General features: G+C 36.0%; 1 protein-coding gene across 1 annotated transcript in view; it reads right to left on the reverse strand.

Annotated features, from left to right (window-relative positions):
• Positions 1-284: 284 nt before the first annotated feature.
• The window catches only part of RBFOX1 (RNA binding protein, fox-1 homolog (C. elegans) 1), a 226,197-nt gene continuing 198,736 nt past the window's right edge, over positions 285-27,745 (reverse strand). The window contains 3 exon segments of the mRNA XM_010187938.1: positions 285-353; positions 3,711-3,753; positions 18,028-18,160. Of these exon segments, the coding sequence (XP_010186240.1) occupies positions 285-353; positions 3,711-3,753; positions 18,028-18,160 (245 nt within the window).

The following is a 27,745-nucleotide window of genomic DNA, read 5'->3' on the forward strand; positions in this document are numbered from 1 at the left end:
AGACCATCATGAAACTGTACATATCTTTATCTACATTGCACAAGGGTCACAGACATTAGCTGGATGATCTACAGCTTGGGAATGTGCACATCTCATGCCTGATTCTCAATTAAAGCCTAAACTCTCTCATTTATGGCTATTCATGGATTATAATAAAACAGCCTGCTGTAGATAACACAATTATCTGCAGAGCAACAAGACAGTTATGAGACTTCAACAAGGCAAATTTATAGAATAATCTTCAACTCCCACTGGTCAAATATTTCTGGTCAGGAAATGCACTCTTACCTGTCACTGTAGGCGGCTGCAGTGGCAGTGGCAGGCTGGGCATACCGGTAGGCAGCATAACCACCCTGAAACACAAACTCACGCTCTAACTGCATGGCTACAGCACCTTCAAGAACAGTTTGCAAAATTTAGCAACAACTGGAAGAGTACTGGCATGCTATAAGTTCAGTTAAGGGGTTAAATACACAAGCAGTATTTCAGTGAATCCTTAAGCAAAGTTTATCACCACAATCTTGTACTTTTGTTCCAGATATCAGGAGAAAGCAATGAATTAGATTCATCAACCTAAATTTTTTTTACCAGGCCATTCTGTTTTCTTCCACAAGTTTTCAAGTAGCAATTGTTCTGATGAATGAGGTGTATGCATATTAATAAAGCAATGCCTAACTTGAAAGAAAAACTCAGCTATCAATTCTCCTTATTTACAAAATAGGACTTATCATGTCTGGTTGATTAAACCTATGAATTTGTGCACTCAATTAACGCTTAATGTTACATAGGTTTCTAATTTATACATAACATTATAATGAAGAAGCAAAATTCCCTTCTTCCACGAATTAACATTCAGTTGTATGTAACAGTAATTGCAGCTGTTCAATTAAGCAAACAGGACAAACAAACACACATTTGAAAGGAATTGTGTGCAGTGATGCATTGATTATCAAACTGTGAAAACAGCAGAGCTTCCTGTTCAATGGACCACGGCGTTATATCAACCATTTCAAAATGATCACAGCATGCCAATTAACAAACAGAGGCCAGTCTCTGCAGATAACACAAACACAATTTACGTCCCAATTAGAATGCACATAATCCTCTGGGACAGGGGACTTCTGTATTTCCGTTCTCACCTTTCCCCACCTTAACAAAGAGTGGAATGAGAAAGTTTAAGATCACTCAGCTTGGAATAAGACTCACTCTTTTGCCAACGTGTCTGCATTAATGAACTGATGTTTTGTGCAGTTTTTTTCATTTGGTTTGGTTTGTTTTTTTGGGGGTTTTTTTTTTGAAGGCTGCATTCACCCCAGGTATTACACTGAAGCATGAAGAATAGGCTACGATGTGTCAACCTTTACTGTAACAGTAGCACATTTTTACTGCAGGAACTCTTGTGGGTTTTCTATTTTGATTTTACAAAAAAAAATTTGCTCTTTTCAGAAAACACATTTTAACTATTTTACAAGATATTTCCCCTTGTACTACTTTTGCTTGGTGGAATTGCTTTGATCCCTAACATGTGTAAACCTTTTTTGGTTTGAAGATTTGGAGCAGTTCAGTTCAGGAAATCAATCATTCAGCTGATAACGTCATATCACCCTAAGAATAAATGTAAGTTTTACATAGAGTGACAACTCATTAGAAACTCCAGGCTTTGAATTGTCAGCTCACTTGAGGAATATCCTTCCTGCCTCTCCCAAGTGCCCCCTCAGAGAGCAGGGCATTTATCCCCCTGCTCACAGCCAGCAGCCACTGTGTGCTACACACCCTGGCAGAGGCAGGAGCTGTGAGCACAGCAGCACTGAGATGAAATCTCTTCTCATTGCAGATCATTTGGTTTCTTATAAACCAGAGGGAGGCTGTTACTGTCAACAAGGTGTAGTAGGCACCTATTACTTGCAGGTATGTGCATATAGGCAATTGGATGTCAAATAATGTCACCAAGTGCAAGCAGTCAGTAAACAGTGAGGCTGAGAGGTGATAATGCAAGCTGCACACTTGGTCTGGCTTCTGCTACTAGAAGAAAGGTGAGAGATTATGCACTTTTATCTGTTATGCCCTTCACATTTTTTGAGTGCTAAATATAGCATCTCTTTTAATTCTTTCCTTTTTTTTTTCTTTCCTCCTAAGTGCTGATGTGAGGGAGTACAAATGGTAAGAGTATAAAGAGGATGTTGAACTTGTTTTCATGATCCAGTCCTGAAAATGTGTGGCAGGCTGCAAGTCATTCTGCAGCATGACACGATTCTGTTTGCCACATGTATGACTCCCTGGCTCGTCCTGAAGTCCATTTCTAAAATACTGATTTAAATGTGAAAGCTGCTTCATTTCAATCCAACTATCCACCACGAGAAGTATCAATGTTTTGATGGTCTTGATCAGGCAAAAATGAGATAGACCATGCACATACTGGCTGGTCTCAAATCTGCAGGTGCTGTGAGGATTGTTTTTCTTTATTTAACCACTACTAAAAATTGGCTAGTCTGTAAAGTCAGACCTTTTCTTGCTCCCTAAATATAAGAGTTACATTCCTTTTACACTTTCATTTTGATTTGCTTTCATCAAAGAATTGCTGCTGAACAATGAAGCTCAACTCTGAACTTTACTGAGATACTCTGGATTCAACAATCAGTATGAAATTTGAGAAAGTCCTGGAAAGACAGAGTCTAAAGCAATAAAAATAAATAGAGAACGAGGTTATTGAATTTGCCTGAGTTCTGTGAAGGTCTAAAATGCAGGATGCATTTGGTTATCAGGAAAATCATAACTCCCTACCAGCCCATGTCATGATTCTTAATTTTTAATGTAAGCTATTATGTAATAAAATATAAATCATTATTAAGCAAATTATATCTATACAGCTTGTATTTTGCAGTTTTGGTGTGATACTAAGTTTTATTACTGTTTTACTTCAATTACTTTAGATGATTTAGCATAACAATAACAAAATACTTGAAAATACACTTTGTATTGGGAATCAGGGTGGGAATGATTCAAACTCCTGAACTCCAAACTTCTGTGACTAGTTCTACTTTACAATTTTTCTCTTATCTTGAACTTGGCTGATGTCTTAGATGAAAAATACACTAGTAATATTCATTACATATACATCTCTTGAGTAGTGTATTAAATATTTATCTTCATGCCTTAGACTATAATGCAAAAAAAATATTTAGAACAAAATTATGTAATAATTACATAATAATAAGTGTTCAGAAATGTTTTAGGAACGCTGCTTTCCCCCCCCCGTCTCAGTAAGTACATTCAAACAGAAAGTATCTGACTGTTCTGCTTTAAATTATTACTTTGAAAATTCAGATGAAATAATAAATTCAACTAAAATAATTAAAAAATGCTTACTGCCTTATCTGTGCTCCCATATTTGCTGCTTCCAAAAGAATGATAACACAATGTTCCAGCAATTCAAGTTGTGTTAAAAAATTAAGTATAGTCGATATACTCGCATATAGAAATATATCTCACTGGTATAAAATACTGAACAGGACACTCACAACAGTAACTGTTGTATTTCATGGGATATGAAGACTATCTGTGATTTTGTGATACAATCTAGAAAATAAAATGCAACTGGTAGCCTATTCTTATCATTTATACACACAGATACCATTTTCTCACATAACAATTAGTTATTAGTATGATTTTACAAGAACCTGCATTCAGGATCATCAGTCATCACGTCATACCTGTGGTTACTTATTGCAATACACAGGCTCTTGCAATACTGCTCTACAAAGAAACAGAAATGTAATGATTTGAATGAGTAAGGAAAGTGGGATGGAAAGAACAATGGAAAGAAACACGTAAGGAAGGAATTCAGACAAATTCCCCAATTCTCCTTTCAATATTTTACACAAATCTGAGGCTCAGGCAAATTGAAAAAGCACGGTGGGATCCATGGATGATCCACAGCCAATTGTTACTGAGAAATCTTAATCAATTTTAGAAATAAATGATAGAATATTTTTATAAGATATGATAAAATGGAAATGAACGGAAAATCAAATGCATCCAAATTTTTAAATAAAATGTGTATATCTGTAATAAGATTAATTTCCACAGAAATGAGTTATACAAATGCATATCTGTAAATTATAAAACCATGTTTATGTGTATGCAACTCCTCCTAAAGTACCTAAATTGCTTTTTCGCTTGATCTTGGATGTACCGATAGTGTTTATTGTAGATACAGATAAACCAAATGACTAAAATGGGTATTTTTTTTCTTAGCTTTTCCTATTAGTAACATATTTAATATTCTCTGTAAACACTGATAATTACTTTTCCTCAGTTTTTACTTCCTATACCTCCTTTGCCTCATGGATATTAAAGTATTTTGTGAACATAAATTAATCAAGGTTCAAAACCTTCTCTAGTATTGAGAATTACACCTGCCTTATTAGCTAAAATTAGAGAAACGGGATTAAAGAAATGCCATGACTAATATACCACCCTGCAAACTATAGAAAGTAGAAGTAGTCATTTCCTCTTCCTCTACTCATATAATATTGAGGTTTAAACAGTATTTGTTCTGCTCATGGAGTAAAACTTTGACTGGAAGAATTAAAAAGAAAATATCCATCACCTGTTTGTGGCGGCTCAACTTCTGGAACAGGTTTATGTGAAAGGTTCATGTTATTTCTAGTGTGCTCCCAGAGTATCTGTTGCCTCAGAGAAGCTCTTGGTAATATATCCAAACTGACACCACCTGTATTAATTCCAACCAAATACAATCACCAGGAGTGATCAAGCATTTTTTTGAATGTAGCGTTTATATCGCAAATAAAGATCAAAGAGATGAAACTACATTCATCACTAGATCTCAAAACTTTTATAAAGGTGTCATGGAGTGTTCCAGCACACAGAGCACAAGGAAGAACAATCCACTGCTCCTTGCCTTGGAAAAGTTATTTCTCCACTTCTTGTTCTGTTTCTGTGAGTAACAGGAAATAGCAAATACTTCCACTCACAAATCACAAATATCTTTGGTTCTTAAAATAAAGATTTCAGTGCTAACTGCATAACCTTGATTTACACACCAGAACGGCACCTTTCAGGGTATCTGATCACATCGATGGACTTTTACCTAGTGTCAAGGGAACGCTGCTTTCTCCTTGGGGAATGAATACATGCTCTGCCCTCCATATCAGTCTACCTGTGAGCCAAAGGACCTGGCAGTAACTATTGATAATTGTTCCATATCCCTGATCACAGAGTATGCCTTATTGGTGATCAGCAGCTCAGAAAAAATCTCAAACCTATGTCCTTGTATGCCATTGTGGACCTTCACCAGCTGCAGTACGACAGGTTCAGAATCCTGGGAACAGCCTAGAAAATCTTGCCATGAACGATAAGACTGACTAATGTACATGGTCAAACCATATTACCAAGGGACTTCTGAGGCTGGTGATGACTGAGTGTGGAAGTTTCACATATTTCTTAGCCTTCTTACATTTTAGGTTTGGATTGAAGAATGACACATTCTGAAAACATTCTTTATGACAATGGTAAAAAAAAAACAGCAGATTTAAGACAAAGCAAAAAAATAGTGTAGAGCTATTATTCTAACTGCATATTTCTGCGTCCGTTACTATTTTTGTTTCATTTTATGAAGTGTATTTTCTTATTTTCACAAGTGTCAATCTTCATCTAGGAAGTTCTATATTTGCTGGCAGGCAACCTTAATTCTCTTTTAATGACTTTTTCTCTTAGTGAATCAATACTTAATTTTAAAAGGTCTTCCTTACTTCCTAATCATCTCCTTTATTTTTCCTGCTCAAAGACACATTTAAAAAGGAATTCAATAGCTCAGCTATTTCAGAGGCAATATTACATTTCATATAGAACTATATGAAATATAGAATATATTATATTACATCTAGAATCATGGCTGTTGATTTTTCATTTTAGACTGTACTTTCCACCTATTTCTATACTCCTATTCTCTTCTTTTCCTCTGGTTAGTATTAAACAGCTCTGGATATTTGCAGTTCTTGGTTCACCCTGCAGTTTTTACGAAACTGGTATCTTTCTGTGTCTTCATTCCTTCCTTTCCAAAAAATCTAGCCATCAAAGTCTATATTGATAGCTTATGAAAAGCTTAGTATGGTCCATATTACTGTTGCTAATCTGTGTAACTATATTAGATGAAACCCACTTTGATATACTTTTAATGTAGATTTTAGGTTTGGCCTTTAAGGTCTGTGTTCCTTTTGATTTGCTTTCTGTGCTATATTTAAGGTTTCTTTCTCTCCAATCTATTGCAATCTATATGTTTGGATGTTTTCTCCCTTTTTTTTTTCCACAAAGCATTTGTTCTTTCACAAAGCTTCATATCTGCACTTAAACTTGAAAGTTGAGTAGATCTATGTCATAATCAATTGGGATTTAATAAATAAATAACTTGGTCCACTGCAAACTAATACACTAAGAACTAATACACTGTGAATTGCAAGGTTCCTTTTGACTTATGCTAGTTTTGTCTCCATCTCTCTCTCCCTCCCCTGCAAAATATTTTACATGCAAGAAAGAACAAATGTGAAGAAAAATTAATTCTAAAATAAGAAGCTTTGTACATTATTAAAAAATTAAGCAGATTTACAGAAGAGTGTCTTAATTCCATCAACTGCTGTAGAGGTAAACATTCTGCTGCATTAAGAGAACTAAGAAATGCAATCAGAAATACAAGGCTGCAACTGAGTGAAAACCAATGCACCAATATAGTTGTTCCATTTCTTAATGCATATGGCTATTCCAGACAACAAAACTGAGGCTATACTAGAAATAAATAATTTCCTTGGTATCTTCCCCATTGAAATCGGTTTCCATTTGGAAACAAATGTTAAAGTCTGTGAGATGGTGTGAGGACACCTAAAAATAATATTTGCATTCATCAAAAGAGATAATTCCTGTTTTTCAGCAGCAGTGAGTTCCAAAACTATGAACTGTTACTTGAACATTTAGTTCTCACCTATACTATCACATTAAGCAATCCTGAGAAAGATGTCTTGTTGCATTTCAGATTTTCGGGTTGGTAAATGGAGCAAAATTGATGTCACATTCTCTTGACAGTTTGAAGAAATATGAAAATTGGAAACCACACTTGAAGAAATCCCACACTGTACCATGTATCCTATACAGCTCAAAAATTCAGCAGCAATGTGTTTAGGTGAGATTAAGGCAGCATACTACACTTGAGTAAGCCTTTGGCAAATGGGCGATTCTCCTGTGTTGTAAACAATATGTTACTGATAACATCACTAATACATACAGAGAGAACTCCAACTCATGCTAATTTATTTTAAATATCATTTTAAACTACACAGATGTAATTTCAATTAAGTATCAGACTCATTATACTCTATCAGAAAACCAAAACCTACTTCATCCATAAACTCAAATAGTTTTCCTTTTTTATCTAAAACTTATAAAAAAAATCTATTCTCTTGGAAATTGTTCTAAAAGATTGCAGATAATTAATAGAATGGAATATTTTCTAGCACTACCTATTAAATTTGTAATATTCGTACCAATTTCAACTAATCCATCTCTTTATCTCAACAGAGACAGTACAACAGAAGCACAAGTAGGCTAGAGAAAGTTGTCTGGTGAAATAAAGGTGGTATCTGTAACTTAGGATCACATTGCTTTATCAAAATGATAATAAATGTGAAAGATTACCAGGGTATTGGTAACGTATTTTACATCCACATATTAAAAAAAAAAGTCTGTGAACATTGGGTATAAGAATTAAAGATTTTAGAGGAGAAAAATTCAGCCTCAACCACCTGAAACCTCTTGCATACTCAGACACAAGTAGCCTCCTTGTATCCATGCAAGGTGAAAAAATCAATATGGTAAGAAACTTTAAAAAATATTATTTAAAAGGAAATTGGTGACACAGAAGGTCAAGTAGGTAATGATAGATCCAGGGCTATAAGTCCTTACTAACAGATATTGCTACTTCTTCCATGTTAAGCCTTCTCTATCCATTCCATTTAAATTGAAATGGGTGGATTTTAGAAGAGCAGATGGAAGTCTACTCAGAGTACAGACAATACATAGTCATACCTTATACTCACTATATAATTAAGCTCTACTATAACCAAGGCACTTACATATACCAAATGTTGCCTGGATTTGGGAAATCTGTCTCTCCAGAAAGTATTTTCATACTTCACATATTAATGATATTCAGCTTGCCTTGATTTTTTTAAAAAACAGCTTTTGGGAATTTGCAGAAGAAGTTTTCTGCTTCATTTTTATTTTTTCTTTGAACTTCAGTTTTGAAGGGAGATGCCCCTCCACACACACACACACACACACACACACGCACACACATTTTTCACATCTTTTTGCATTCATTCAGCATTTGATTGAAGAGTTAATTCAGCTCCACTGAACAATGATAGATGTAATGAACAGAAAGGTCTTCCAATGTGAGAGATATTCTTCTCAATTCTTTCTGACAGGCAAGGGATGGTAAATAGACAAAACAGAGTCAAGCTAGGCAGCAAACTTGTAAAAAGAATGACTCTGGTAATGTACAAGGACAGCATGCACATCAATGAATACTTACATAAATGTCTGCACCATAAAATCCATCCTGGTATACAACACTGCAAGGATGCACACACAAAGAAAAACATCCATATTAGTGCATTTCCACATGCAAATGCCACCAACCCCTGCACAGCTGAGGTTAGTCTTGTCACAAGACCAGAGAGAGGGAGGGGGGTAGGAAGGCACTCTTCACATTGGTTAAGGAGGTTGGTAGTAATTAGCAGAGGTGAAACTGTCCTGAAAACAACAGCTTATGAAGTATGCCAAATGCTTAGTCAAAGAGAGGCAAAATATGGCAGGATTGGAAAATCCTTTTGATAAGGTTTTGGTTGGGGTTTTCTTTCTTCTTTTGTTTATAAGCAACCATGTATTGGCAGCATTTTTTTTAAGAAAAAAATCAGTGGGCCAAACCTATAATCAGTTTTCATATATTAATAAAATGCTCTCTCTTAAACTACTACTTTCTTGTCCTGCAATTGCATCAACCCTCTGAAACAAAGTGGTAGCTGTCATTACTTAGATGGAAAATAAAACGAAGCATATGTTTACATGGTGAGAGGACTACGTAAAATAATTACACTGGTGGTATTCTACCCTTTGGGTCAAATCTCAATACCTTGATAAACACACAGATAAGAGTATTCATAAGTACTGCATTGTTGGCTTGCTATACATTGCTGATAGTGACAACAGTCTGTTAAGAATGCCATGGTGTTATTTTTATTAAAAAAAAAAAAAAGTATTATCCTTCCTCACTATCATTTTACAACTTTGGCAAAGATGTCTGTGGTTCTGAGCTCCCCTGCAGTTTCGTTGGATACATTACTACTTCTCTGAAAAAATGGAGTATTGTTACACTGCTGTTAACAGTTTGCCCAGAGATTGCTCCATTTCAGCTACGACAAATCGTCACTGTAAATAGTTCAAATTTTAGATTCTAAACCCTTCAGGATAAATGACATAGTATGACAAAGATGCTTTAAATGATTACACTAAATAAAACTGGAACTAAACAACAGTGGCCTACCAGTTACACACACTACATAGGTCCTGCAATTTTACATTCATTTGGAAGTCCTGCAACTTAAAAGGGTTATTTCCAATATCAGAATCAACCCAAGGTGTTTTGAGAGCTAAATATGAGAGCACACAATAGGCTTTTTGCAACTGTATTTCCAATTTGGGAATACTACTTATCTGGGAATAATAGTTATTATCATGGTTCTAGCCTAAGCTGTTTTGCAATTCCAACAAGAATTTTCATGTCAGAAATGTAACTGCTGATCTATTGAGGTCAATGACCAAAACCCACAAGGCTGAGCTGGTGTGTGTCTAAGTCAGAATCACTTGAGAAAATCATAAATATGCATACATGCACATAAACCACATCGATAAAAACACACTGATGATAAAGTTTGCTGTGGAATAGTAATGTGTGAAAACTCGGTTCCACTTAAATCACAGCGCCTGACATTTGCTTCAGTAAGGTCAGACCTTTACTCATGTATTTTTTCCATTTATTATGCCTGCAGAGAAGAATATGCTGAACTTACTCTACACTGGAAAGCTTGTTATTTACATTTCAGTGTACCTTTATTTTTGTTTTGATATTCTGATTACTTATAAAAAATTACATGTTTTTTCTCATAGCCGTTTGCATGTAAGAAATAAAACATTACATATGACTGTGAGGTAGAAGTACACAGCTGTGAACAACATGGAAGGATTTTTATGAGATCATATACAAAATGATACAAAGTTTACTGAAGATGGAGGCCCCACAACCACAACCCCCATATTCTCATATCCCTGCACCACTCATGCTGGGAAGAAGTGGAGGAATTGGGGATGAAGGAGTAAAGTTGAGCCTGGGAAGAAGGGGAGGAAGAGAAGTTGTTTCAAGTTCTGTCTTTGTTTCTAACCATTCAACTGCATTTTAATAAGCAATATATTAGATGAATTTTCAAGTCAAGCCTGTTTTTCTCATGATGGTAATCGGTAAGCAATCTCCCTGTCTTTATGTCAACCCAAGAACTTTTCCATCTTACTTTCTCTCTCTATACTCTTGCGTAAAGGAATGAGAGAGCAGCTGGGTGAGGGTCTGGCAGCCAGCCAAAGTCAACCCACCACAGTACATTAAAACATACTCCTTTCAATTCTTACTAAACACTGCTAGTCAAAAAATAAAGCAATTGAGAGAAAACATGTCATAAAAGGGACCTTTTTTCTTCCTCCTCTTGGTGATCTCTGCATATACAGTGAAGATGATGTAAGATGAACAGGGTCTGATACAGTCTGAATTCCAAAGTGCAGCTGGTTGTAATCTTGGTTAGGTTACTTTATTCACATAGGCTTTCCTTTCACGTATAACACTCAGTCATGTACAGACTGAATTCTGCATAAGGAGCTGCTTGATAAATATTGTACTGAAGGAAGTACCCAAAACTAAAATGAGACATGAATGCAGGACTCCACCATTAGACATGGTTAGTATTAAGACGAAGTGACAGAATCAGGCAAATGAGTGTAACACTCCCAAGCAGGAAATGCACTATGAAAAGATATCAGCTGATTTTATCTTATTTTCTCCATATGGTCCTGTAGTATAGTGATGTTAAACATAAAACCTTCTGCTTCTTTTGAAGTTTGATGTTTTGAAGTAGATTTTTCAGAGAATATTTTCTCTATCACTGTCCTTTGTCATTTGTTGACTTCTGGGACTGACTTTTACCGGTGGAGTCAAATGTATTTTCTAACAGCACCCTTCATCAGAAAGACAAATTGCAAATCACCAAGAGCTATGTATTGCTCCTGTGCTTCTTCCTTCAATATAATTTTCCAAAGGGTAATTTGCTTGGCTTATCATCCCCTTTTCTCTCTCTGAAGCTGGTGACGGAAAACAGACAATAAGTCTCAAGCATGGGAAGAGACTGAATGTATCACACAGGGACCCATCTCACCAGAGCTCCTTTCATAGTTTATATTAAAAAAGTGTCTTGGCAGACAGGTAAGTCTTGAGTTCCTTGTAAACAAACACAGGGTCTGAAAAAAGTCATATTACTGAAATCTGAATTACTTCACCCAGGAATGGATGATATGTTAATGCGCTACCTGGAGGCATTAAAATGAGAACAACAAATTTAGGAGGATATATTCAATAGTATTTTATGGTTTCCTTGTGGTAAGGAAAACTCAGAGAAAAGAGAAATCTTGATTTAATAAGAAAAAGTGCATCTAAGCAACAACATACGCAGCAAACATTTCCTAAAATTATTATTCCATAAATACGAAACTGTTTCTCACCAACTATTATACATCTGCTTTGCATGGTTTTAGCTGCTTTATTTTAGTCTCTCTGTCTTGTGATAATTTCTAACTGTATTGCGACAAACTTCACTAGTTTAGATTCCACCTTTATAATAATCTGGGAGGACTACGTCTGTCTTCATTATAATTTTTCTATCCTCATCTTTCAAAAGGATTGGGTTGAATAATCTATTAATGACATACGAAGACAGTTCTTGACTGCACAAACCTTAGTTCAGTAACTTCATAGCAGCTGAGTATATATGGCCTAAGGCAGATTAAGTGCATGGAGTGATTGATTCAGTGTAACAAACAGGCATTGCAATTATGATTTCATTCACTGCAACAGGAATCAAGGTTATACTTTGCTATTCCCTCTCCATCACAACTAAGAGAAAACACACGAGGAACAGAAGTTCTCTGTTTTCTGATTGCTGGTAGGGTTGTCTTCACTGTCCTACACATATTTTCCAGGTTTTGTTCTCAGAAATCACCTTTTGTATGAAACATTTCTGAAACAACTAATAGAAGAGATACAACTACAACCTTATTCAAAATAAATGAAAGACTGAGAATCGAAGTCACATCTTTCAATATGCTAATAAAACAACTTTCACTGTTGTAAATATAGAACACAAACTCTTGTAAGAGGCTGTTTCAACTTTTTAGAATGTTCACCAATTCCAGGTTCCTGTCTTTCCAGTTTCAACATTTTCTGCCATGAATAAGTTATATTATCTGCTTTGGAAAATTAATTGAGGGCATTGCTGCAGAGAAAAAGGCTGGAAGACATATATACAAAGCACAGAGTCCAAAATAAGAGGAAGTTTCTGTGAGTCCAAAGAAACGTATTGGGGAAAAAACCATAACCACCATAGTAGCTTATGTTAATTATCCTTCTTTCTTAAATTCAGAATAAGGTGGTGGAAGACAAAACCTTTTTCATTTTGATTCAGTTAGAACATATCACTTCAACAGCAATTAAATGATTGTTTTAACAAAGGGGAACAGTTTCTGAATAGTCTCTGTTATTTCTCCTCCACCCTTTCAAACTTCACAATTTTATTTAGGGTTGGTTTGGGTTTTTTTTAATATATATTCTTCTTTAAAAGAGAAAAAAGCATATTGCTATTTCCTGTTTTCCCAGGAAAGAAACTAGAAGCAGAGGTACAGACTGAAAGTTAATTCTCTGTTAGCTTCATCAGAACTGGCAGGAGCAGAGGGGAATCGTGAAGACAAAGTCATCACACACTAAACTTGTGGAGAACTTGAGGCAAATGATGCTGGAATAGAAGGGCTTCTCATTAGTTTTATCAATACTGCTATCTTTTACTACTATCTTCTACCAGACACACAGTGACACTGGCTTTCCATGACAGCAATATAAAGATGGAGCATGATACTCATGATTAACTGTTTAGTGAATGATTTTCAAGAATGCTGAGCTCCCAGCTGCTGCAGAGTTCAAAAGCAACTACAAGCATCAAAATCAGATCACCTGCAAGTTTGACAAAGAGAACAAAACCTGCTTCTTTCTCCTTTTTTTTTAGCAATTTAAGTACCACCAACTGCATCCAAAATCTGTCATAGGAGTACCTTTACTAGCAACTTCTACTTTATTAGGACATTTCTTACACGATTACGTACTACCAAAGAAGGCACTTTGTCAGTAAAATAGATAATCCCAGAAAGACACAGGACAAGTCAAAACTACATTGTTTTTATACATTGATGTCCTTTTTTTTCATATAAAAATTATTTTGTACAAAACACTACCTAGTACCCAGAGAGAAGCCTGCAAGAAAGGTCAAAGAAGCAGTAAGTTCAGATCCCACATGGAAGCTGTCCCAAGAAAGAAGATACGAAAGGAATTTATTCAGCTTAAAATGGTAACTGCACTGCTCCTCAACCAAGTGGCCAATCTGGCTGTAAAGCTCCCAGGGAGCCCCCTGAGATAAGCAGGCAATAGCTCATTGCTCCACAGCTACAGCCTCCCATACTGACAGACTCTGATCTCCATGCACTTCTCATGCCACACAAAACACAACCATCTCTTGCTTCTCTTCCTCCTGCAGCACAGTGTTTGAAGCTATGCTCTCCATGCAATAAAGAGCTCCAAACTCTAAATTTCAGCGTTCAGTTTTCTCACACAAATGAAACTTTACTCCCTCATTTCAGTTTCAGTAGGTTTTTATGGTACACAAATGAATTATACATACAAAGTTATGAGTAAGCTGCATATTGTAGTATTTCAAGGCATTAGAAATGATGCCACAGATGCTAAAAATTAAGTATTTTCCATGAGCTGATTAACAAGACGCTATCTCAAGAAATTAGTGAAACATCTCATTTGTAAGTAAAGGATCCATTAACTATTTATGTAGTGCTACATATCTCATGGACACTGATTTGATTTTTAAATGACACATTCTAAAGCACATGTGCTGTTGTTTGATTTATAAGAAAATAATGGCCTTAAATATGGCCAGAATTAACAATTTTCCTCAGACCTAGCAAAGTGTGCCATATTTGCTGTTTCAGTAGGAGAGAGCTTTCCATATGAATCACACTAACTTGTTTTGCCTAATGACCACAAGATCATCCAGATTTTCTCACAGCCTGTGATGCATTGGCATTGCTTAACTTTGTCGATAAACTGTTTCTAAGAAAAAGTCAGTCAGTATCAAACCAGACACCAGTGAACAAGAACAACTACAGAGTCAAGGGAGAACGAACAGAAATAATGCTTCTGATAGAGAGCAGGGAATCCTGAGACAGTGCTGCTGAGTACACAAGTAAGCAGCATGCCAGACTAAGCTAAGATCCACCTTCTTACAGTTGATTTCCAAATTGAAAAGCAAAATTATTCAGTTTCAGTTTCAAAACTTTGTAATATAAACAAGTAAGTGTGTAGATTATTTCAGATCAAGTATTGTACTTTATTTCAGTTATAAGCTTTCTAAGGTTAAAGAAATAACAGAAAATTTAAAAGGTCATTTCAAACGTCAGTTTTACATTTTACACTTAGAAGTGGTTGTTTTTTTTAAAGAAATGTTATATATAACTAAACACTGATGTCAATTTATAATTACAATTATATCTGTTATTATACAAAATAAATGTTAGGGGTTTTTTTGATGATTGAAAATATTTCAGTATGAAACTATTTGCTTGGCTCTAAGGGTGGGCGCCTTCCTTGAGTGAAAAAATGAGAAATTGCTAATAAATGAATTGAAAAATAGCATTCAAAGCTTTTTCCATTTCTCTTACAACAAATGATATTGCAAATTGTTTGCTTCCTTCTGTAAGTTAGTTCTGTGATCGCTTTATTATCTCTGTAATTTTTCTTGACTCCTACTTCCATTGTGACTGAAAACCACTCTTATAATTTCTTTTCATTGATTAAGGATTTTTTCTGATGAAAATTCTACTTTGCTTCGATAGGGCAGAGTACATAATGGTTGAGCAGAGAACAAAGCATTGCAAATTCCAATTTGTACTGTTGTATCAGTGAAGTTACTAGCACAAGATCTAGCCCACTAGGCCAAAGAAACCATTTCAGAATAATGCTTTATTAATCACTGAAATTGAGTTATGTATTATCTCTGCACTGATACAAGAATTACAAAAGTTGGAAATTTGTTTTGTGCTTTGGAAAGCGGTGTCTTATCATAAAGCATAGGTAGATGGAGAAAATAAAACCTGACCAATACCTGAACTAAGACCTACCTAAATTAAGACAAAGCTTACTAACTTAAAACTTCTGCAGCATCACACTTTGTTAGCAAACATACTGACTGGCAAGGTGAGCCCTAGATTACGAAGAGTTCACCTCAGACAGCTGGATGTCATCAGAACAATGAGAAGATGTGACTTCTTAGCAACGCAATACACGGCTCCCTCAGAAGTCAGCTGTAAGGACAGGTCATTAGGGCACTAGGTGAGCTCTGTCCAACCAGCTGCAGAAGAACACAAGAGTGCTGAGCTGACCTCTTTGAACCCAGTTCTGAAATGCTGCTGACCCTGACTGCAGTGCAAAACGCCTGTATTAACTTACAACAGGAGTTCACAACCCTTATGTATCTAACTTACTACCTAAAGATGCTGCAAGCAAGCAGTACCATTGCATGGAAATATATATGTATTATACATGGAAATTTAATTCTTCCTGCTGAGTCACTGTACTGACTAAACAATAAAAGCATATATAACACATACATACACACAGAGAGCATCCACATGTGGGCCCTTAAATTAAAGCAAATTTAAGTTACTTAATGGTCTGAAAATACTTACTCAATTTGCAAATATTAACAAAAAAAGTATTGTCCAATTACAAGACTGTATCCTGCACAGCTGGTATATATATTCTTGTATTATTTTATGACTTTGTATTAAACTAAGGTATTATGTTAGTAACATCATGAAACTAGTAATAACCCATGTCATTATCTTGCTACTTATTGTACACTGTGCTCAAATTTAAGACTTTCTTTTTAAACTAAGTTGAGATGGAAAGAGTCCACTTTTGTTAGTCAATATCCATTTTGTAGCTGAGACATTCAGATTGAAATTGGCTCCTGCAGGACATTCTAAACTGGTTCCCATCACAGCCATGCACAAATGCATGGACTCACTCTAAAGGATTGTCTGGGCAACAGTAGGATAACTTCGGTGGGACACTATCCTGGTCCAAAGGCATCTCAGGCCATCTTCAAAAATAGTGGTGTATTCCTCTAGTAGTGGTAATATTGTTTTGTTTATTAAAGTAATATTATTTTGCTTATTAAATGACACAAAACGCTTTGAAAAACAAATACAGTTTGACAGTATAACCTGATTCTGTGGCATCATTTTTATATTCATTGTCAGAACATCTTACTTCTCTAAGGTGATAACTGCCCAATCTGAAGGAATGGTCAGAGTTCCTTTCCTAAATAACCCCCAAAATTTAGTTCAATTGCTGACTGACTAGATGATCAAACTTGTTTAGAAAAAGACATGCTTTTTGGCTTAACAGAACGCAGGCTTCAGGAGAAAATGAGGGAACTAGTGAAGGGAACACATCTTCTACCATAACGGAGGAGGAGGACAGTGTCGTGGCACAATCTTGTGCTGCAAGTTCCCTTACAAGAGAACATCCACAGTGAGCCAGATGAGCAGCTGAGCAGGACTTTAGTGAGGGGAGAGAGAGAGAGAGAGAGAGAAAGAGATCACTTTCATTCGGAGACTTTGTAACCCTTCTTGACCCTTTCTCAGAAAGATCTGGTTGCTCTACAGAGAGGTAGTGGCATATCTACTTCAAATTTTTATGTCAATACGCTCTCCTGGCCTAGGATCTGCTATGGTTTCTGATTTTCCAAACTTCCCCATTTCTTAACAGCTGAAAATCTTTTGACAATATTAGGGCTTTTAAATATCACATGCAGTATACAAAACCTTTCTGTGCCAGCATTTACAGAGCTACAGAACTGTTTCTTCCTTCTTTCCCTCAAAAATATACCTAAAAAAAGAGATCTTCTGATATAACAGAAGATAAATTACTACTATGAATTTATCTTCTTTGTTCCTTAGTTTACTACTTGGTTTTAGTAAACGTAGGTCACTGACAGTGAAATCTTAAGGTATTATTCAAGCAAATGTACTGAAAAACACATGGCCCTGAGAAAATCACTCCAGAATTCTATCGTGGTAAAGATGTCAGCTAGAAAAGCTAAAGAGACTGCAAGAAAATAGAAAAAATATTACACCACTAAGCCTTCAGGTCCAGAGACAACTTTCAGTGGATGATTCAAAGAAAAAGAAGTTAACTTGATCCAACCTCCTTAATAACCAGATGTTTGCAATCAAAAATATATCTTCAGCTGAAACAATTTCTCTGTTCCAAAGCATTCAGTTTCTAAGCGCATTTACATAACAATATGTGACATCTGAAATGCTTAAGGCCACCAACCATGGCAGCACAAATTACAGTCATTTTTCAATACTCCGTGCAAGGTGCACCACTTCCAGCCCTGGGATCGGTTGCATGCTGCGGTGGTTTCTGCGGTGAGGCATGATCAGCATGCACCACGGTTACAAATCGCTTGTAGCCTTTGGAGATTCATGCTAATAGGTAAGAGAGGCTGATCTTACCCGCCGTAGGCTGGAATTGGAGGGGGGGGAGCTGCTGCACGAAATGTGTTGTACACTGTGCGACCTCGGCCTCTTAGATGGGCACCTCTGTACGCAGCAGCCGCAGTGGCAGCAGGGTAGGGAAATCCTGGCACTGTGAAGAGAAGAAGAGGAATGTAAAATACTCAGATCAGTTTAGCATTTTAAAGCAAGAGTAATGCAGTAATATGTTTGTGCTTATATTAAATCTTGCCTATAAGTGGATAAGGCCATTACCAAATAAGTAAATTATTAGTCTTTTTATCAGGGGCCTCATCTTTTTACACAAAATCTTTGTATGCAAACAGGAGACAGCAATCCGGGAGCTTAGATGGCAGTATCATAGGTGGTTGATTTACTTCGAAGACACTATTAAAAATAATATTGACTGGTTTAGAAAACACCAGGAGACTCTTGACATCCAAGTCACCCAGTTCAGGCTCAAATTTACAATCCCAGAGACACTGCCGTCATTATTCAATCCATCTTCAAAAGTCATCCCTGTTTTGAGTGGAAGTGAGATCTTAGACCAGGTGACCTCCAATGATCTAAATTATCTGATGATTTTTACCAACTGAACAGAGCTTCACTTTTGTTCAGAAGTTGATTATTAACTGGGTCTTAATTGTGTTCATAACAGTACCCCTTATTCGTTCAAAGGCAAGAGTTACATAGTTTGGAAATAGCTCTCTGAAATCAGATAAAATTCAGACCCAGTAGAAGCAATTTAGACACATAACAAGAAATTAACTCAAATGTTTTTACATTGTCATTGCAATTAAGTGTAAATACTAACAACCATTCCATGACAAACTTAAAATATTTTAACCAGGAATTGAACAGTACTACTTCAAGGTTTGATTTTTTTTTTTCTGTAAAGTATCTGTAAAACTTCCTTTTCATAAGCTTTTAAATTGAAAAAATAAAAAAGAAATTTTCCACTTTACTTTCTCTGCCAGCTTTTTAACCAATACTTGATTACTTCAGTTCTCCTTTGTACATGTATTGCTGGCCAATGTTAGAACAGGTAGTTTTTTAGTTCATCAGTGAGACAGAGAAAATAAAATCCAACTCTGTTGGCACTCAGGTTACTTCAGTTGTGCTTCACTGTGCTGAATTTTTATCAGTATGTAAATAAAGAGATAAAAGAAATAAATATTGCTTGGCAAAGCCCTAATAAGAAGAAAGCAAATGAAAGTAATGATGTAGAAAACAGTAAGTTTTTCAAGTCTGAAATATGAAATTATTTCAATCCACATATGTCTTTCATCTGTTTTAGCATTAAATTTTAAAATAAGCCTTGAATTTGAAAAAGAAAATGAAAAATTCACAACTTGTAGACGTCGCTGGATGAATATATGAAAGAAAATACTGTAGTTATAGTGACTTCATTACTGCCTTACTACTGTGACTTCTGGGTTTTGCTAGGTCCTTCTCACTGACAAAAAGGTTATACAGTACTTCTGCATATTTATGTGTTTGTGATACAATATAAAACAACCTTATGGCAATACAATTAAATTTAAAAGGTCTTTTAAAAAGCACAAATACTCTATTTTTATTCCTCTTTCTGTAAAAAGAATACCTGTCAAAATTGGAATGATGAGCTTACAGAACTCAATATACTGTTTTTAACTTTGCAATCAACTGCATTTAAGATGGCTTGAAGAAAGCCACAGAAAACATTTTCTGGGGGGGTGGGGGGCAGGAAATGGACATATATGTCATGTACTTGGAAATTTGGATGCTGTAAGTACTTTTGCATACACAACAGTATTGAATATTGAACAGTACAAATACAGTAGTGCTAGAATCATGAACTACTGCTCAAACCATATAACTTTTGTCCTTTTCGTCTCCCAGTAAACAGTCTTGCATACAATCAGTACAATGTGCACATGAAAAAGTAAAAGATAATTTCAGCAGACTGAAGATTACAAACATTACAGTAAAAAGATCTACAGACTGTGCTGTAGCTCCTCTGATAGAGTGGACTGTCTCCCCATACTTATAAATAAATAAAGGGTGCAATGCTTTAGTAAAAATTCATAGATGGAAGTTAGCAATACATGAGAAAAACATAAGGGTTGGACATCATTGTTCACGTCTGTCCACCTGAGAATGTATTTGTCAATACCACATGGTGGAGACTTCCTATCCTGGTTTAAATTAGGTGATGTGCACAACATGTATTTCAAACTGTCAGTCATCATAACTATAATCACTCTTGTTACTTCTGCATGAGATACAATGAAGTGGACTAGTACTCTGCAGCATGGAAAATAAGTGGGAGTGACTGTGGGAGCTATGACAAAGCTTCACAATCGTGAATAATGCAGAAAATATGGGAAAAGGTGGCTTTCCATACAACCTCTAATTAAGTCACTATGGAACTTTCTGCCACTGGTTGTTATGGATATTAAAACTTTAAAAGTTCATCTGTTTGAGAATTATGAATGAACAGTTTCCCTGCAAAGAAGCAGTATAAGGACTTCACCTTTGGTTTATATAAACACTCAAAACTGTACAAATCAAAAAGAATGTTCAAAGAAATATATACCTACAACTAGCTCCAGTCTTACAACTTCTCTTTAGGCATCCAGCTTTTGCTCCTTTCCAAATACAGCATATTGGGCTAGATGGAGAAACAACCAAAGCCAGTACCAATATCTTTGTTAGCAGAGTAATGTTTAGTTGCACTCTGCCTGCATTAGAGAAATTACTCCTTTCCATCTACTAGACAGTAATTTCTAGAAGTAAGTTTCTCCAATAATTTGAGATATAATTTGTGCCTTTTCTGAATAATGCAATTAAATAAAAAGAAACAAAAGCAACAAAACTGCTGAGAAGAGTTTGCTTAAGCAAATGGTAAAGATTGGACTTGAGAGTCTGGCCAGGAAAAGTGACACTAAAATGGTAGATATCTTAAATAATAAACCTGAAGGTTGTTGATCTGTAGTTAGGTCTAAAAAATTGTAGTCTTTAGGGACACTCTTAAACTACTTCAATTAAGATAAATTTCTCTGATCTAAAAGCCACCGACACAAAATTAATGAAGACTCACAACATTTGAGCTGTTCGGACAACTTCTTCATTTACATGTGCATATATAGTTCTCTACATATTCACAGAAAACATACTTTTACAAGAAAAACAGAAGTAATGGTAAATAAAACCGAACCAATTCAAAAAAGTCTAAGCCCAAGCAATGTAAGGTATCTAAGAATGTTGTGGCCTTGCAATACATGTGTATTGGGTTTTCTGTGAGGGGTTTTTGGTTGTGCCTCTGGTAATGAGGGAAGGGCTGTGGAGATGGCCCTTTAAGAAGCTACCTGAAAAGCTCCCCCTTTGCCTTTGTCAGACCTACCTCTGACCAGGGCCAAGCCAATCAGTGCCCCTGCAAATTCATGTATTTAAGGGGAGTGCAGGGCTTGCTCGCTCTCTCTGGCAATGGCCCCGATCAGCATGGCCCTGGCCCTGTCCAGCTGGGCCGGCCCAACCCCAACTTAAGCTTAAGCCCCGCTGCAGCTCCAGCCCAAAAAGAGAGAGAGCCGGGAACACTCCAGAACCATCAGAAGAGACCTGCAGCGAAGAAAGGATTGAGGCCTGAGGAGAACAACTTTGAGGAACACCAAAATCGGCTGAAGAAAAGAAAGGAGAGGGGGAAGGAGGAGGACACAGAGCCCAGGTTCCCCTTTTGCAACCTGTGGTGAGAGCCAGGTCGACTGCCTGCAGCCCATAGAGTTCACCGGTGGGGCAGGGCCACCTGAGCAGTGGCTGTCCCTGAAGAAGCCGTAACTCTGGGCAGCGTGTGCTGGAGCAGTTCGTGTGTGAGGGAAACTGCAGCTGTGGGGAGCCCCACATTGACTTGGGCTGAAGCAGTTTTGTGCATGAAGGAAAACTGCAGCTGTGGGCAGACCCGTATTGGACTTGTAAGGGCTTTTTCTCCTGTGGAAAGGGGAGGCCACGTGGAAGCAGAGAGAGAGACTGGGCAGGGACCTCCCTACTCCTGAAGGTTCACAAGGAACGAACCAACTGCAACCCCCAATCCCATCCCCCTGCGCCTCAAGGCAAGGGTGGGGGGGGGAGGTGGAGAAACTGGGAACAAAAGTTGAGCCCGGGAAGAAGGGAAGGGTGGAGGGAAGGTGTTTTGACTTTAAAGATCTGGTTGTATCTCCCATTGTTCTACTCTGATGTTGGTAACAAAATTGTTTTTGTTGTTTGGTTGTTTTTTTATTCCTTATGATGAGTCTGTCTTTTGCCTGTGACCTTTTTAAGTGGTGAGAAGCCCTCCCAGTCCTTATTTTGACTAGCCCCTTGTTTGGGGCATCATGGTGCTCAGTTACACACTGAGCCTAAACCACCACAACATGGTCTAGAAAATCCTGCTCTGTTTCAGCTAATAATTCTTTGTAATCAACGTCTATGTTTGGCAAAATTTAAAGCAGTTAAGTAGTAAGCCTTCTTTCAGTTAAACACTCAAGGTCCTACACAATCTTTCAGCCCTAAAATGTACTTTTTGAAATTAACTCATCAGTTCCTCCAAACAGCAACACACCCTATAAACTTCTGTGAAGGATGGACCTATCTCTTAAGTCTTGACAGTGAATTGCTCTTTACAAAGAAATGTCACTGCAAAAGCAGAGTGTCCTCATCAGTGAGTACGTAAAAAAGAACATAAAATAGTTCAAAAAAATTATTAAATTTTTATGAGAAAGGAGGCTTTCTTTTGTGAAAGAGGAGAAAAAGCTAGAAGATTAAGGTAGCAGGAAGCGTCACTTAGCCCATAAGTGTTTGCAAACCTAGAACATGCAGTGAAGGCTTAGCATTCATGGGAGATACTAAAACAAAACAGTGATTTCTACCATTTTAAAAAGGATCTACAACACAAAAGATGTGTTTAAATGAAAAACCTGAAGTAATTTAATTGTTTTGCTATTCTTGCCTTGCAGTGTCTCCATAATACCATTATTAAGCATCAAATGTATAGAGTAAAGCAAAACTCTAAAAAAGGTTGTAGAAGCAATTAGTAGAAGGGAGAGCAATGATTTGGAGTTCTGTCAAGAAGAGGATAAGACATGATGGAAACTAAGCCTAAGAAATACGGAAATAAGAGTAACATTGGTCTTATGATCAAATGAGGTCTAACAGCAGAATTTATATATCACAGAATTATATCCATCCCAAAATATTGACTTGAGTCAACAAAATCATATCATCCTGGATTTGAGTTCAGTAAAAAAATTGTGCTACTTCAGGCCACCTGAGAAATCAGATTGTTAGGAATATATAATGACCACACAAATTATTTTGCTACCAACTTTTTAATATCCTCACTCCAAAATAACCAGCAGAAGTGGCACCATTGGAACACAACTGAAGAATGGACTTCATAAAAACAATTTTATGAAACGGGTTCTCCCATCAGGAAGCAATAAGTACTATTAACCAGCCCCAAAAGAAATGATTACATTAGCCATGAGGGGTAAAGATTTTAATGACTTACAGTTTGTAGGTCAACCTTCCTTAGAGCCTCAGTGCCAAACTGCTGAAACTCAGCCAGAGAAAATGCTATTATAAAGGGGTTGAAGATGTGTTTGACTCTCAGCAGGGAAGCATCCAAGTCCACTTCTAAGCAAAAATACCTTAAATTTATCAAAGTAATTTTATGACTGAGTTTCTTCTGATCTGTGGTAGTGAAAAGGCAGACTTGTTTATCTATGCATTGATGATATGAGGTGGTAATATGAGTTTTAAAAAAATAGTTTTCTCAGGACTATAAATGATCAAATATCAAGTCAAAGAAACAATTTGCATTTTCACCTAATAGCTCCATCAGTTCAGTAGTTATTCGTTCAGCTACTCAAATATGAATGGGATTACAACAGAAACAACAATAAATCAGTTCCTACAGTGGAACTGAAATTTTACTTTTTCAAATTAAAAAATAAGTGTCAAAAATTGCTGTGGAAGTGTTTGGTTTTGCTTAATATAATTACCAAAAAGTGTACAAATCATTGTGTACTACAGCCTAAATGAAACAGTTTTAGGAACAGTATGTTGGCAAGATTCCTTCTTTAAACTTATTTGTTCTATTTTTACATTGAAGAGGATAAAGTTTTTTTAAAATGCATTATTACAATGAATATTGTCCAAAAGGTTCTTTCTTCTGGACACACTTTGTAAACATGAAAACACTGTCAGGGTATCTCCTTCATCAAACTTCAATTTCAAATATGAAATCTGGTCATCAAATGGCAACATTTAAGCAAATACAAAGGCTTTTGGAATTAACAGGTTTCATGTTAGCATATCAGTAAAACCAGGTAACTACTGATTTTATAAAGAAAACAAATATGATCATGAGAAAACTAAGAGGAACCTAATCTTTGTGTTCATACATGACATTTAATCAAATCTTAATTTCTTCCAAAAGTTGTAGCATAAGTATAGGCTTTATTCATTTTTTTTTATTAAATGAACATGACAGGCAGGTGCACTTTCTAGATACCATATCTCAACCTATGGCTTAGAAAACAAAGACTGAATGAACAATGACAAAGTTTGAGTTCCCAAAAGGAGGAACATAACCTGGTTAGAATACTTCAGGGTTATACACTGTGTATTAAAGTTTTAAAGCTTTGGGATAGATGGAAGAGTAGCAGATGCAAAAAACAACAGGGGGCAGATTTTGTATCAAAGCCATAAAAATATACAGCCATTTTAATGGGCAATTATTCTTTGCATTTGTGCTGTGGTTTGAATTTGTATGAGTGTGCCATATGCCTCAAGAAAGGTGTGCCATCAAAATGGATGAACAAATCTACCCCTCATCACTTCTAATCTCTCCATCTTTGTGCAAACTATCAGGTCACGTGCCATCAAGAGTTTTCAAATGTTTCATGGTGAAGAATTTTAATGCTGCATGATGTTTCAATCAGTTTATCGCTAATTTACTGCAACATAGTTTAACTGTTATAAAGGCAGGGAGACACATTTACATTGTATCCATAGTTGAGGGAGATCCCTGTGGAGGAAACACTTCAGAAGTGCCCGACAATAAGTTAAAAACAGAGATGTAAGGGGTAACATGCTGAGAAAGGCTAAGAGGAGTGATCTAAATTATATTATCTGAGATTTCAGGAGCAGAATCAGGAGTTTATCCTGACATATGCTGTGTAGTGAGTTTTCACTTCACGGTAATAGTAATAAGTAGCATTACTTGGTACTCTTTAAAAGCATTATAAAAACTGTGGTAAAGGGGATGTGTGCAGATCTTTGCATGCCAATACAAAGTCCAAAGTACACTTCAGGTAACATTTAAGCTCTGTTAACTACAGATTTTAACATTAAAAGGCTTTTAAATTAAATATATATTGATTCTTAAAATTTCAGAGTAAAAAATCAAGTTCATAATTTTTAGAAATAGCAAGCTGAAAAAACATTTTTTCATTTGTCACTTTTGTGAGATGATTATCCCTGGGGATCTAGTTGTGAATTAACTGAATTCAAAGGAAATTTGCCATATAGGTCAAATACAGTCACAACTGGTCCCTTCTATTTCTTTCAATCACAACCTATTCATTTTATGAAACATACTTAAAATTAGAAGAACAATTATTTCCTTACTATTGTACAAAAATATATGTCAGTATTAAACCCTGTTGTTTAGGAATGAATAAATCTGCATTTTGGACAAACTATTGCTTATAGGACATTCTCATTTGAAATGCATTGAAAAGGAAAACAAAAATCTCTAATTAATGTATAAGTCTAATCACCATTCTCCACATGGAAGAGTAATTTTTCACTGTTCATTTGTTCAGTGTAATCTCAAAACTGACATAACAGAAAAGCAATGGCCTATAAATCTGCTCTCATTTGTTTCTTTAATATTCATATTCCATTGAACTACAGCTGCTTGTTGCTGCAGTCTATTACAACATGCAAAACTGTCGATAAAAATATTATGAAAGGCAAGATGTGTTTCTTCATGGCTCTGTGTGCCATTTATTTTGAAAAAAAAAACAATAAATGACTCATGGATTGTCCCTTAGTTTGCTGCACGCTGGGCGATTAGTGATTAATTACCTTGCTGCAAATTGACATGGCACAAGGAAATTGACACAGCTCTGATTAATTAACTTTTTATGAGAGACAGTTACTTACAAAACACTGCACACTGTAATTGAATCCCTTTATAGAACTCTACTGCACTACATTTCCAGTCAAATTCAAAGTAGCACAAAAATTTTACATAGAATTGGTGAAACTTATTATAAAAAGTTGTACCATGAAAGATTATGTAAATATTTCAAGAAAGAGAGGACAGCTGCTTTAAGATACTGTTTTCAACTCTCTCATACCCAGATATATGAAAAATAAGATTTGTAAGTTTTTTTCATACAAAATCATGAAGATAAACAAATTAACTCAAAAAAATCAAATATTTCAGTAAAAAGCAACCTCTTATTATAATATGTCTATTATTATTATGTTAAATTATAGAAAGACACTTCACTGTTCCAACAAAACCCTAATCTGGTTACCTTTACCTTAAATTTGTTTCCAGATCTAATTGATCTACTATTACAACAATTACTTGCACATACTGAACTCACACTTAAATTTCCTTACAATTATTTTAAGTATATCTGCAATTATTCATTTTCTCTGCCCTCCTTCATTTCATATCCTCTAATATACCAATAAACAAACCACCATTGGTTTCTGTGCATGCTGATACAATTATATGCCCAGAATTTACAAACTTTGGAGCAAAATCTTGGTGCCAATGCCTGGAAAGTGTCTCATCTTTTTGCCTAAACTTTTTCACTGAAAGGGTGACTGAGGATTGATTCAGGTACCCAGGGAGGCTGTGGAGTCTCCATCTGTGGAGATATTCAAAAGCTGTTTGGACGTGGTCCTGGGCAGCCTGTTTGAGGTTACGCTGCTTGAGCAGCAGGGAGTGGACAAGGCAATGTGCAGAGGTTCCTTCCAACATTCAGTCATTCTGAGATTCAGTCATTTTCTGATTTGGTGACTATCAGACATTCCCATATATCTTGTCCTTTTACACGATTGTATATGCAGACACCTGAATCCCTCAGACATCAAGGGATTTTTCTTAACATGAAGAAGAAAATGGAGGAAGTGGAGGGTTAAAAAAGAACAAGATGATGGAGAATTTTTTTTGTAAAGCTATATAATCAACCTACAACTTTGAATTAAAAAATGCTATGGTTGATGGTCAAATTACTTATGGTAAACAAGAATATTCCACAGTTGATATTACTAAGAATACAAATAGCTGATGTAGAAAGCATAGTTGAATTTTCACAAAAGAAGTGACTAACACACAAGAAAAATCTCTGTAGGTATAAACAAACAACAAAACAACTAGAACATAAAGAAAAAGAAACAACAGTCACATCTGATTTTAAATTAAAGATCAGATTAAAGAACAATCTTCAAATGTAAATGATGAAACTGAACAATAACATGTCCTGTGTTCCTGGTTGTTGGACGTCTACACATTTCCAAGCAAATGGAAAAATTCTCCTATGTCTAGCTAAACACTGCCTCAGAAGGCAATGTAGAAAGGACACGGTTGTGGAAAACTAGATGAAAAGTAGCACTACTATAAAGAGATGACAAAATTTAGTAATTGAATGTTCATGATAGTCAATTATTTGGTGAC

Source organism: Mesitornis unicolor, unplaced genomic scaffold, assembly GCF_000695765.1.
Source record: "Mesitornis unicolor isolate BGI_N332 unplaced genomic scaffold, ASM69576v1 scaffold20917, whole genome shotgun sequence".
In the NCBI taxonomy this organism is placed as follows: Eukaryota; Metazoa; Chordata; class Aves; order Mesitornithiformes; family Mesitornithidae; genus Mesitornis; species Mesitornis unicolor.